The following is a 13,285-nucleotide window of genomic DNA, read 5'->3' on the forward strand; positions in this document are numbered from 1 at the left end:
TTCGATATAGCGTGTATTGAAAACTTCTAATTAATACTTATGCACTTCAAATATCATTTTGACCAACACACACTAATTCAAGATGCATTGGTTAAAAAAGTCGCTATCTCTTCCATGGGCGAAATGATTTGATGTGTTCAATGTAATGTGAAAAATTTACCAAATATGATAAATGAGTATTTTGTGGGTTAAAATTGACATTTTAAAACAAAACTGCATAATTGGAAGTTCAAATATATTAACTTGCATCCGTCTTAACCAAGAACTACTCTTAAACCTGCGTACTAAGTGGGGCTGTTTTAAAATTTACAAAAGAAAATTAGTTATTAATAACTAGCATAGACCGCGTGCAATGCATGCACGGTGTTTATAGAATTTTACCATTTAGTATATTATATTTATAGAGTGTAAATTGACAATTGATTATTTTTTAACGTTTTTCATCATTGTATTTTGATTTGAGAAGAAATAAACAATTTAAGTAATACTCGTAACATGAAATGTGTATTTGAATGAAAAAAAGTTGGGTTTTTCTCTCTTGTACCCCTCAACTTTTCACTTTTCTAAGCTATACCCCCGCGTATCACAAAATACTAATTGTACTCCTAAACTCAATTAGTTGTTCGCAACCGTGACTAATTAACCCAAAACCGTCAATTATTGTCGTTAAGTGCCAACATGGCACGCTTATGTTGCCAACATGGCGTGACTTGGCTGCCAACATGGCATTACTACTTAAACTCTATCTACCCTTCGTCAGTCATACCCTTCATCTCATTTCAAAACATTTTGAAACCTTCATCTTCTTCATACCCTGTTAACCTCTATGGCCATTCCTCAAACTTCACCCTCATCAGCGATTCTTCGTATCTCGATATTTCCTCCACGTTGGGCTTTCTTTCTTCTTCATTATCAGGTATGTCATCTTCTTCTCAACGAGTTATATGTGTTTGTAGTTAATATACCATAATTCAAATAATGTGTATTAGTTTGTTGATGTTTTTGCATTTCAATTTTGATGTATTTGGTTGCCATTGAATCTATATTTAAGACAGATTAGGGTTTTGATTTTTCAGTTAGGATTTCATAAAAAGATCTAGTCTTTGTGTTTATATTAAAATATGGTATTTTAGTTTCTTATGTGTATTATATTTGAATTATGGTACTTGATTATTGCAGAATGGAGAATATTAAGTTGAAAATGAATTTCAGAGGGCGTTGTGTTTATGTGGATGTTGATGATACTGATAAATCTCTACTCATAGATGTGATCAATGATTATTATGATGCGGCAAAGAAGATTAAGGCTCCTCTGCCTCCAACTTTGAGTTATAGTTTTAAGATGAAATATGTTGAATTGTTGGATGATAAAGGTCATATGGAAATGTTTAGTAGGTTTGAGGAAGAGAAGGAAACTGATATTTGGATTGGATGTGGTACAACTCCTTCTACTGTGTTGCAAATGGCTAGAAAACTAAGGGGAATTGAAGAGCCTGAGCTTGAAGCAAAAGAAGAAATGTGGCCAAGCTGTAAAGATTGTGAGAGGAAGAAATTAGATGTTAGGAGGAAGGTAACAAATGATGTTACTGAAACTGTAATTACTTGTAACAACTTGGATTATAAAACAAAGGAAAAACATACTATAAAGTAAATATCAGAGTACGATACTGATAAAAGGGTCAAGGTGGCGGAAACACCTGACCAATCTGGTTCGCTACTAAACCAAAACCAAACTAATACATTATTCAACGGGTTCCTAAAACTTAAAATCAAACTCCTATTTTATTATTAAGCTCGCTTCGCACATTCCCAAGCAAGCATCCACCAGTCAGCAACAATCTGAACAACCTGAGAATGGGGGTCGATAATCAGTCGAGAGTAACTAGATGCTCTCCCACTCATGTTTACAACAATTGAATATAATCAACAATTATTAATAATTGAAATGCAAAACTAGTAAACATGTGAGACCATCTATACTCATGAAAACTTAACAACAACTCACTACAAAACAACGGCATAAAAAGATAAGTATTCGAAATGTTTACTCCAAATCAAATAACATGTGACGACGCATAACACAAACCACATTTATGACATCATGCACATCATAGAACCACCGTGACCACGTAACATGTGACCAAACCAATAACCTACTAGAGCGTATAACAACTGCCTCTAGTCACAAGCACAATGCATAAAATGAACGCCGTTAGAGCGTATAACAACTGCCTCTAACTGTCAGAGCGTATAATAACTGCCTCTGAACTGACGGAGCGTATAACAACTGCCTCCATCGGTGTGGACCGTATAACAACTGCATCCAAGGTACTATGTATAGCGTATAACCACTGCCTATATGTCTAAGACCTGGCTAGACTCTCGATGCACTAACTGTACACCGAACGACACTCGGGGAATATAGCATATAACAACTGCCTCCATTACCCCCCCCCCCGGACCATAGACCATAAACCAGACCCCGAAGGGTTGCATTAGTTCATTCCGTTTGGTATGTAACTGATACCTCACGACATCTATACAACCAGCCCACAAACAATGTATAGCGTAACTTACCATACATACATGTGAATAATAGAACTATCAAATCATAGGATAATATAACTGACTATCCTACAATCATATAAACAAGAGTAATAAACGATATATGCAAACATAGCGTTATATAATGACACTGAACACCACATAACATGTGAAACAAGTATCAACCATTCAATGTTATACTACTCCAGCTATAACTTTTAACATTAACCATTCAATGTTATAGTACTCCAGCTATAACTTTTAACATTAACCATTCAATGTTATAGTACACCAGCTATAACTTTTAACATTAACCCTTACCTCATAACTCAACGTTATATTAGCTCCGCTATAACATTGACTTCATTAGCCCAATGATACATTAGCATTAGCTATAACATCGACATGTGACTTAAGTTATAGTAGCCCAGCTATAACATTGAGCTATAATCTCAAAGTTATACGGCTTCACCCATAACTTTATCACAACCTCAGAGTTGTACCAACCCAGGTATAACATTGAGCCATAATCTCAAGGTTATACTAGTTTAGCTATAACTCTAGGTCTTCTCCGATACCACCACCAAGACGCCACTAGGGTTTTCATGGGGAACTCTAGCCGCACGCCCAAACACCCAAACGGAGCATAGGCAAGATACGTTATGCAATTTAAACAATAAAACACATACGTAAACACACAAACACAATTAAACATGATAATAAACAATCAAACACGTACCAATTACACAAATCAATTATTAAATCATGTACATTACATCAATTGGCATAAACATAATTAAAGGAAAACACCTAGTTATCTTTATAAGCAAATAATCCTAGAGATCGTCATCAACGATATAAACGTCATCTCCAGGAGCAACTTCCACGCCTTTATTGAATCATCCACGTGCCAAAGATAACGAGTCTAATAAATATACTAATATATATATATATATATATATATATATATATATATATATATATATATATATATATATATATATATATATATATATATATATATATATATCGGTCGGGTCAGTGCGAACTAAAGTACGGTGCGAACCGGACGAACTAACCAATTAAAGTCATTCTCAGGCGCGCTTTCTTATTTCTCTGCCCAACTAAAATAATTCAACACCCTCACACCACAAACCCGCCATAAATACTTTACTTCCATCGCCTCTCACACATCCATCGTCAGCGCCACTTCCACCGTCGACCACCATTTCCACCGCCGCTTCTACCACCATTCCCAAGGACGCATTTCAGTGTATTATAGAAGAAAGGTTAGTTTCATTTCTTATTTTAATCTCTGAAGATTTATTTAGTATTTTAAATCTATTCCATTGTGAAGATTTAAGAAGTATTTTTATGAGAAAACATAAGATTATAATCAAAAAATTGATTTGTAGTATTGATTCTAATTAAAAATTAGGGTTTATAAAAATTGGTCAAATTTCGTGGGGTTAGTTCAGGGATGCTGCTGGCAGTAGGGGTGGTGGTGGTGGTGGCAGTAGGTGTGGTGGTGGCCAGTTTGGTTGTCGTAGTTGATCTTTAGATCGTGGATACACGAAATACTAGCCCGGATACACATGGTATTACTACTGGATACACAAATCGATTTGTGTATCTAGTAGTAATACTATTTGTATCCGGTAGTAATACCATGGGTATCTATTGTATCTGGTACTTTTTAAGATGACTTCCATTGTTTATTTTCCAAATTGCTATATGTTTCAGTTCAGTTCTATATGTCTATCTATGTGCTGGAGATGTGTTTCTAATTGTCAGTTTGTAATTGGTAATTACAGGGAGAATTTCAGGAAGACTCTAGTTTGTAACTGGGAAGGACAGGACTATTAAGTCAAGGAAAATGGGTCTGATTGGAATGAAGAAGACTCTAGTCTTTTATACAGGCCGAGCTCCTAAGGGGGAGCGTACTCATTGGGTCATCCACGAGTACCGCCCTACTCTTCAGGAGCTCGATGGCACGAATCCTTTGCAGGTATATCTCTAATCTACCTTGCTTCCGAGTTCCATATAGTTAAAGACTCAGCATTTGTTTGAATTTTTATGTCTATTTTTCCTGCTTGCTATGTTATATACCTTTGATGTAAGGTTTGCTATGCTTATCTCCAGTTTTTGTAGACACTGCTTTGATGTCGGAAATATTATTCCTAGGAGGACTGCGTGTTTTATGCACCTTCGGCTGACGTGAATATTACTGATAGGGAGGCAAATATAATGATAGACGTGGCTGTTATTCAGCATTATCAATTGCTTACGTGCATTTTTTGAATAATGATAGAAATAGTTTTCAGCATCTTCCCTGGCTATATATGCTAATAATAGTTACCCCTGGTTGTTGTTTTAGGTAGTCAAATTTAGTTGAACTCCTACTGGTGTAAAATTTTCTTATCATTTTTTTTGCAGGGTGCTTTTGTTCTCGTCGCTTGTTCAAAAAAGTCGATGATCTACTTGGTGTAAAATTTTCTTATCAGTTTTTTTGCAGGGTGCTTTTGTTCTCTGTCGCTTGTTCAAAAAAGCTGATGATCTGAAGCATGAGAAAAACGATGACGGTTCCAACATTGAGGATCTGCAAACAAATGTATTCTCTCCGAATCCAACTAATATCTCTCAAGAGGATGCACGATCCGAACTCGCGGTTTGCGCAAAGGCTTCTCCATGTTCTCGTTGAGCAAACTGTTGAGCAACATATCTTTGTTGGAGAACGACATTGTCAAAACTTCGATAGTATGACATCCGAGGCTACAATGCTTGATCATCATAGCTATAGCAATGGTAATTTTCGTCATGGATCTCAGGTGAATGAAGAAACGGCTCATGAGGTGAGTATTTAGCAATTGGTTTATGGAATGTATAAATTGACTTCTATTTCAGGATTTATCAACGACCTTTTTTTCTAATGTTTTTCAGGCAGATTCATATATTAATGGAACTACCTATATCCGTGCTCCCTGTGAGAAAGACGTGCGTGTGAATGAAGCAATGAAATATTATCATGATGATCATCTAAAGCCACAGCCCTTGCAGATGATGGATGTGAGCCAGGAAATGGTTGGTATGGAACCCCTATACCCTACAGATTTTGGTAATGGTTTTACCGAGTTCGAGTTTCAGGACATCAATGGAAGAGATCCTATTTCTGATTTCCTTGAATCTACTATTGTATATCACGACGACCCTCGCTTCTTCGAAGTTAATACTCAAGGCCCTGCTTTGACTGAAAGAGATAAGCGCGAGAACGTTGATCTAATGGGTTGGAAGAAAGCATCTATCAATGAAAGTGGATCCTGTAGTGGATCTGACATCGAAGTAGCTCAATCGCAGGTACTCAATACATCCGTAAATGCTTTGTCAATTGTAGTTCTATGTCTCGGTGATGGCCGTCGTGTCGGGAGACTTGTCGCCAGATCATTGGTTTGATCACTGGTTCATTAACTTTTTTCAGTCGTATATGATGCCCCAGTAAACCATATAGACTCTGCTGAGTATGTGCTTTTGTAAAACATTCACAACAATTATTGGCAGATCCATTATTTGGTTTGAGGGTCCTGGGACACCAGGAAATTGAACTTTTTTCAGTCGTATTCCCTGATTATCTAATTTATTCAGCAAGATACCGTAACAAAAATTGATACAGTTGAATACTGAATAGATGTATTAGTAATGCCATAACTTTCTTCTAAATGCCGATTGACACCAGGCTTAAACTAATGGGTTTAATGTATTGATCCTTTGAAGGGAGCTTGTTGATTGGTAGAACCAAATAGGAGTCTTGCCTTTTGAAGGAAAGGGTTCAAAAATTACATGCAGCTGGACTGAGGGCAAAATACTTATCTAGCAATGATTTACTAGTTGAGGAACCGGAACTCGAAGTGTAATACCCAGGATATTTAAGAACGCTGTTGACCGATCTTGTTGACCAAACAGACCTTGGGGATGAATGGGGGAGGGGTCAGGCTTGTAACATGAGTTTTATAGGATTGTTTACTCGACCTAGCTGAGGCTACTTGACCGAGTATCACCCATACTCGACCGAGTAGAGCCTACTCGGACGAGTAATGGCTGCTGTCGACACGTTAATATAAACGCAAGTTCGCGAGATTCATTTCATTTCTCATTTCCTCGACAGTTTCTCTTTCTCTAACCCTAGCCTATCTCCCTCTCCTATCACCCCATATCTTCACACTCTAATGTATTTAGCCTAAACCTCTACCATGGGAAGGACGGGATTCGCTGGGGAAGGATGACGTGTTTGGTGGTCGTCTATGGCCTCGCCGATGTGTTATGTTAGGTAAGTTTCTGCCTTGTGTTCGTTTGAGTGATTCTTTGAGTATAGTTGTGTAATAGAAGATGGTTATCGTTGTTAGGATGCTTATTGGAGTCGTGCGTGGCTGTGTATGGAGGTCTTACATGCTTTACGACGAGGTAGGGTTTCTCCTACTCGGTACTGTTAATTGATTGAGATTGCATATACTTTATAATTGTTGTTATCTGCTGATCATCGGAGGTTGGGTGTTGCGGTGACGGTGTTGGTGTGGTTGTGTTGTGACGGTGGTGGTGTTGTGACAGCTGTGATGCTGTGTGTGTGATTATGGTGGAGTCACTTGCGGGAGTGGCTTCACACCCTAGTTCGCCCTCCGTGGAACCTGTCACGGGAGGGGATGCGCACATTAAGGGACAGGGATTGTTGTCGCTCGTTGATGAGCTGGACTAGGTGGGATGGGTTGCGGTCACCCACTGGTGGCAAGGATTATCTGTTGCGATGGGTAATCTGGCAGGACTACACCTTCGGGGTGTAGTCGGTTATTGTGCGAGATAGAGAGATTGGTATAGAGAATGATCAGCTGTTTACATTGTTATCCTGTCTTACATTTGATTAGTCAGTACTGACCCCGTGTTGTTTTGTGGTGTCTACGGTGATCCATTCGGGGATGGTGAGCAGTTGGCTTAGCAGGTATTGTTGATTGTGGCTGCTAGGATTGGAGGGATCGAGTCATCACGCTACCAATTTAGAGATGTGGTGTCATGATTGTTGTAGTTGTACTTTCGTTATAAAGACTTTGTATTGAGTTGTTTTGTATGAGATATCTTAATAATATAAGATTATTATTTTATTGTCTAATTTGATCTACCTCCTCGGGAAACCGAGATGGTGACACCATCATACACTGGGATGGTCCTTGGTAAGGCGTTCTGGTGTGCGGGGGTGTTACAAAGTGGTATCAGAGCCGACGATTTTGGAACCTGAACCAATGAATCTAATGAATATAGGGTGTCAATTAAAATGAACCTGGTGTATGTACGTTGGGAGCCCCAGCCGATGCTAGATTTTGGGTGAGTAGGCGCCCTCATTTCAAAATCATGGCCCCATCGGACTTAAGCCAGACACGGGAAAAAGGGTAGCTAGTAAGAGTCGATAATTGCTTAATGATGATTGTTGTGTGTATCTATTATTAGGGTGATATGTGTTTTGATGTATGTGTGGAAAAGTTGGAGTGAGTGATGGAATTGTTGCGATGTGCGATCAGTGGTAAGTCAACCAAGTTGTTTACGATGGAATGTGTTGTGTGTTGAATTGCTGCTTTGCAAATGTGATTAAGGTGTGTGGCTGGTGATTAGTAGCATTAGAGATGATGTGGCATAAGAGCTAAACCTTACAGGTACCGTAATTAGATTGTTGAAGTATGCTATAAGGGTAAGGGATAATAGTTTCATGGCATAGTGAGGAATGAAGGTAGGAGTGATGATTGTTCTGATGATGGATGTACAAAGATACGTGTTGTTATGTGTTTATGTGGTAGAAATCAGCTTTAATAGTGACGAGCCGGTGGCACGGAACTCCGAACGATATTATTTAATTTTGCAGGAACAATGAAAAGTTATGATTTCCTCTTCACTTTCGGAAAACTCGACCGAGTATCAAGCTATACAACCGAGTATCCGTTTTGTGGAAATAAATATCGCTTCTGTTCTTCAAAATTCGACCGAGTAAGAAGGGTACTCGACCGAGTAGACCACACTCGGCCGAGTATTCCTAAACACTCGACCGAGTAGTCGACACTCGGCCGAGTATTCCCAATACTCGACCGAGTATTACTGTAGCAGGTCTTATACGGGTTATACAAAAACCCTATTTTCGTTCCTTTCTTTCTTATTTCCGCCTCCCATCTTCACATTTCCTTCTCTCTAAAAACTCCATATCCTTCCTTCCTCAAGCTTTTGGGTAAAACTTTGGCATTCTACTTGTTCTTGCTTGCCTCAAACCAGTTTAAGGTAAGATTTAAACTCAATTTTCTCAATTGTTTCCAAAGTTATGGTATACTAGCATGCTATATTTCGATTTTCCTGCTAAAACAGTTGAAATTTAGTCTTTAACTTATTGGTTCTTGGATTCAACTGTATATAGAACTTGTGTATGCCTTGATTGGTTAATTTCATGGTTTAAAATTTAATTTCTGAATTCTAGGGTTACCAAAAACGAAACCCTCTTTGTTGTTGATGCTTATTCCTTAATTTGAAACAATTTAAAGCTTAAAACCATATAAGTTGTAAGGTAATTGGTGATTTTCTGATAATTTGTCTTAAAAATATTGTTCAAAAATCGTTATACAATTGAAAACAGTCCGTCTTTTGCACTAAGAATTTTTGTGTCAATCCCCTGTTAAAGATTGTTTCCTTGCAGTATGGTGAAAACCAGAGGCTTACCCAACAAAAGAACTCGTGCTAATGTCCAGCTTGAGACTGGTCAGTCAAGTAGTGGACCCGTAGTTCCGCCGGTGGAGGCACATCCATCGGTAATATTCTCTGATTTCAATCATCGTAAGGCTTTTGTGGCCCTTATGCGTCGTCCTTTTCGCCCCACCCGTTGTGTTAATCCTGGTATCCTAGAGACTTTAGGGATCAAAGAGGACATATTTCATATCTTTCAGATTTTGGGCATGGAGGGGTTGTATCATTTGAGAAAGAAATCCTACCCCCACTTGACCCTAGAGTTTTTGAGCTCTTTTGTTTATGATAAGAAGGGAAAGACTGTCTCTTTTCGTCTCATGAATGAAGATCATGAGCTTACCCTAGATGAGTTTGCTGATCATTTGGGTCTTGAGGCCGAGGGGGAGGGGTACCTTAGTGATGTGGCCAAGAACAGTGGTGCACCTCTTTACCTTCCATATTTGATCGCGGACACGCCCCTAGTGCAGTGCCATGCCGATTAATGATGTGCAAAGACGTTTCCCTTCGTATGTTCCTGAGGATGTTGACCTGTTTGTTGTACTCGAGAGATGACGTGAGCAAGCTCAATTCTCACGAAGTCATGCTCCTCATGTCCTACCTTAACCTACACCGTCTGAAACCGTTCTACTACAGTGCTCCTGGTGTAGTGTGCTCTAGTCTGGAGCGCATGGCACAGTCTGATACCCGACACATAGCTTGCGGGGCCATAGTGACCCGCCTAGCTCGGCGCGACAGATTTTGAGGCCCCACCGCCTTTGAGGGGGTGAGTATGTAGAGATTGTGCCTACCATGGACGCTCGATGCGGCGTCGAGCAGGATGGTTGAGGAAGATGGATGACGGGTCTTATGCCCGGAGGGTGAGGGGAACTATGTGGATGGTGCTTAGGACCCGACTCATCTCCCCCGTTGTTGATCATCTGGCTGAGTGGGAGACTTGTGCCATTCCTAGACCTGAGCCCCAGTCTTATCTGATCGACCCACGGATTCTCTTGGACCTACCTGAGCCTGTCACCGTGCCTGAGGGTCAGCAGCAGACACCTCCCCCACCTCGGGAGCGCCGTGGAGTGAGGCAGTCTAGGACAGACCCGGTTATACCTGAGCCCTCTTACTCTGCCCCTGACTCCTACCCTTACCACCCTTATCAGTACTCGCCCTACCCCACGGTGCACGACCCCAGGATGCAGCCGCATGACCTGGCTGAGCGGATCTCCTCTACTTTGGTGCTCCGCAACCTACATGAGATGACCCTTAACCAGGGCATAGGGACACAGCTTGCACAGCCTGTCTGGTGGAGGGGACCGGGAGTGGATACGGGAGTATTCCACAGATATGGAGTTGATCCGAGTTACTGGAGACCTCCGGAGGAGACTGAGTTTGGCTACCTTGCGGGACCGTGGGGAGCCAACTCGCGATCACTAGGAGGGGATTACTCGGAAGCGCAGCTTTCCAGGAGCGGGAGTTCGGGTGCGGTACTTTGGGCGTGGTGGTGATGATGACATGGAGGAGGGTCCTCGTTACTGATCTTGTGTTGTTAGGCGGTTTGGTTTGATTTCTTTGATGTTGGATTTATTTCGTTGTGTTGGATTTAGTACCTTTATTTTGGATATTGCTTCCAGGATTTATTATCTATTGTTGGATGACTGTACTCGGCCATAAGGCCGTTACTTACTTAATTTATCGTATGGAGACGTGTTGAATGTCGTTTATGTTAGGAATTAGTTGTGTTTAATATTACTGGAAAGAATTTTATGCAGGTTGATTGTGAATGCTCTATGTAATGTCGTCAAAACGCTCTCTGGCTGTCATAACTCGACCGAGCATAGTTACTACTCGACCAAGTAGAGCTTGCTCGGCCGAGTATACAAATATACTCGACCGAGTAGAGCTTACTCGACCGAGTAGCCTTTCATACTCGACCGATTATTGCTGATACAGAGACCTGATGGGAAATAGCTATGTGAATTACATAAGTTATGTGATAATTGTATGAAAGAGTTTGTTAGTGCCTTATTTTGCTATTTTATACTATAAGATGTTCCACAGATAGATTATGATTGTATCACGGATACGTGATTGTTGGAATAAGCTATGAATTTGTGAATGTTTCGTTGTATAACATTGGTTGGTTACCAGAAACTTAAATTGTTTAGGGGGGGAATACCGGAATCATTAAATTATATGAAAGGTAACACCATACTCATACAGCGTGGTAACTGTAACAAGTTTTATACGTATATATGTTTGGTTACAGTGATAATTGCCTCAACGGGTTACGCATAAAGCTGCTATTTCTTATTAATTCCATATTTTAATTGTTACACACTACTTGGTTGCTGAAATATTTTGTCATTATAAGTCACAAGCGTGTAATGTCATAAAGCAAGTTGTGCTACAAGAGTTTATGAGTAATGTCACCGTCATGAGGTACGTATTGGCTTTGGGCACGGGAAGTGGCTAGTGGTGAACTTCGGGGACGAAGTTCCTTTAAGAGGGGAAGAGTAATGTCGCGGAAATAAGTATTTATTTATTTATTATACATTTATGCCTGAAATACATATTTAATTATACATATAACATTTGGAATCACATGTATGTTATGCATGTTAGTATTCGGAATCTCATTTATGTTCCTTGAAGTTGTATCCATGTTGTACTCAAGTAGTATGAAGATTATACTTTGCACGGGTGTCTTAATTCAATTTATGTGATATGTGGTATAGGTGTACGGAATGTGGTGGTTAGTATTGTTTTTGAGTATTGTTTTGCATTTGTGTATGGCTGCAAGTCGTTGTGTCGCTTTTAACAAAAGGATGCATAGGAATTCATTAATTTCCGTAAGAGTATGTGAAAATTGGTGATTAGTATTGTTTGGAAGAGTAGCTGTGATAGGTGATTGTTGTTTGAGTAAGGTGGTAAGATGGTAATGTCAGGATGGTTGAGTTAGTGCGCCTTTTTGTAGGTGTTTAGTGTCGGTGTATAACCCTGAGGGGAGTGACGTGCGGGTTGAACTTCGGGGACGAAGTTCTTTTTAAGGGGGGAAGACTGTAATACCCAGGATATTTAAGAACGCTGTTGACCGATCTTGTTGACCAAACAGACCTTGGGGATGAATGGGTGAGGGATCAGGCTTGTAACATGAGTTTTATAGGATTGTTTACTCGACTTAGCTGAGGCTACTCGGCCGAGTATCACCCATACTCGACCGAGTAGAGCCTACTCGGCCGAGTACTCCCGTACTCGACCGAGTATGGCTGCTGTCGACACGTTAATATAAACGCAAGTTCGCGAGATTCATTTCATTTCTCATTTCCTCGACAGTTTCTCTTTCTCTAACCCTAGCCTATCTCCCTCTCCGATCACCCCATATCTTCACACTCTAATGTATTTAGCCTAAACCTCTACCATGGGAAGGACGGGATTCGCTGGGGAAGGATGACGTGTTTGGTGGTCGTCTATGGCCTCGCCGATGTGTTATGTTAGGTAAGTTTTTGCCTTGTGTTCGTTTGAGTGATTCTTTGAGTATAGTTGTGTAATAGGAGATGGTTATCGTTGTTAGGATGCTTATTGGAGTCGTGCGTGGCTGTGTATGGAGGTCTTACATGCTTTACGACGAGGTAGGGTTTCTCCTACTCGATACTGTTAATTGATTGAGATTGCATATACTTTATAATTGTTGTTATCTGCTGATCATCGGAGGTTGGGTGTTGCGGTGACGGTGTTGGTGTGGTTGTGTTGTGACGGTTGTGGTGTTGTGACAGCTGTGATGCTGTGTGTGTGATTGTGGTGGAGTCACTTGCGGGAGTGGCTTCACACCCTAGTTCGCCCTCCGTGGAACCCGTCACGGGAGGGGATGTGCACATTAAGGGACAGGGATTGTTGTCGCTCGTTGATGAGCTGGACCAGGTGGGATGGTCTGCGGTCACCCACTGGCGGCGAGGGTTATCTGTTGCGATGGGTAATCTGGCAGGACTACACCTTCGGG

The 13,285-nt window shown here is 40.5% G+C and overlaps 1 protein-coding gene across 1 annotated transcript; it reads left to right on the forward strand.

The window, feature by feature from the left end:
• The first annotated feature begins 5,120 nt into the window (after positions 1–5,120).
• LOC141613681 (uncharacterized) lies at positions 5,121–6,222 on the forward strand. Its single transcript, XM_074432423.1, has 3 exons — positions 5,121–5,396; positions 5,485–5,898; positions 6,184–6,222. The coding sequence occupies exons 1-3, from the start codon at positions 5,121–5,123 to the stop codon at positions 6,220–6,222; spliced, it is 729 nt and encodes a 242-aa protein (XP_074288524.1).
• The last annotated feature ends 7,063 nt before the right edge of the window (positions 6,223–13,285 follow it).

Source organism: Silene latifolia, chromosome 11, assembly GCF_048544455.1.
Source record: "Silene latifolia isolate original U9 population chromosome 11, ASM4854445v1, whole genome shotgun sequence".
NCBI lineage: Eukaryota > Viridiplantae > Streptophyta > Magnoliopsida > Caryophyllales > Caryophyllaceae > Silene > Silene latifolia.

Excerpts from the sequence above, each read along its gene's own strand:
- LOC141613681 (XM_074432423.1), top strand. The coding sequence starts at position 5,121 with ATGACGGTTCCAACATTGAGGATCTGCAAACAAATGTATTCTCTCCGA. Across the intron at positions 5,397-5,484 it reads ATGAAGAAACGGCTCATGAG|GCAGATTCATATATTAATGG; the intron begins GTGAGTATTTAG and ends AATGTTTTTCAG. Across the intron at positions 5,899-6,183 it reads TCGAAGTAGCTCAATCGCAG|CAAGATACCGTAACAAAAAT; the intron begins GTACTCAATACA and ends TAATTTATTCAG.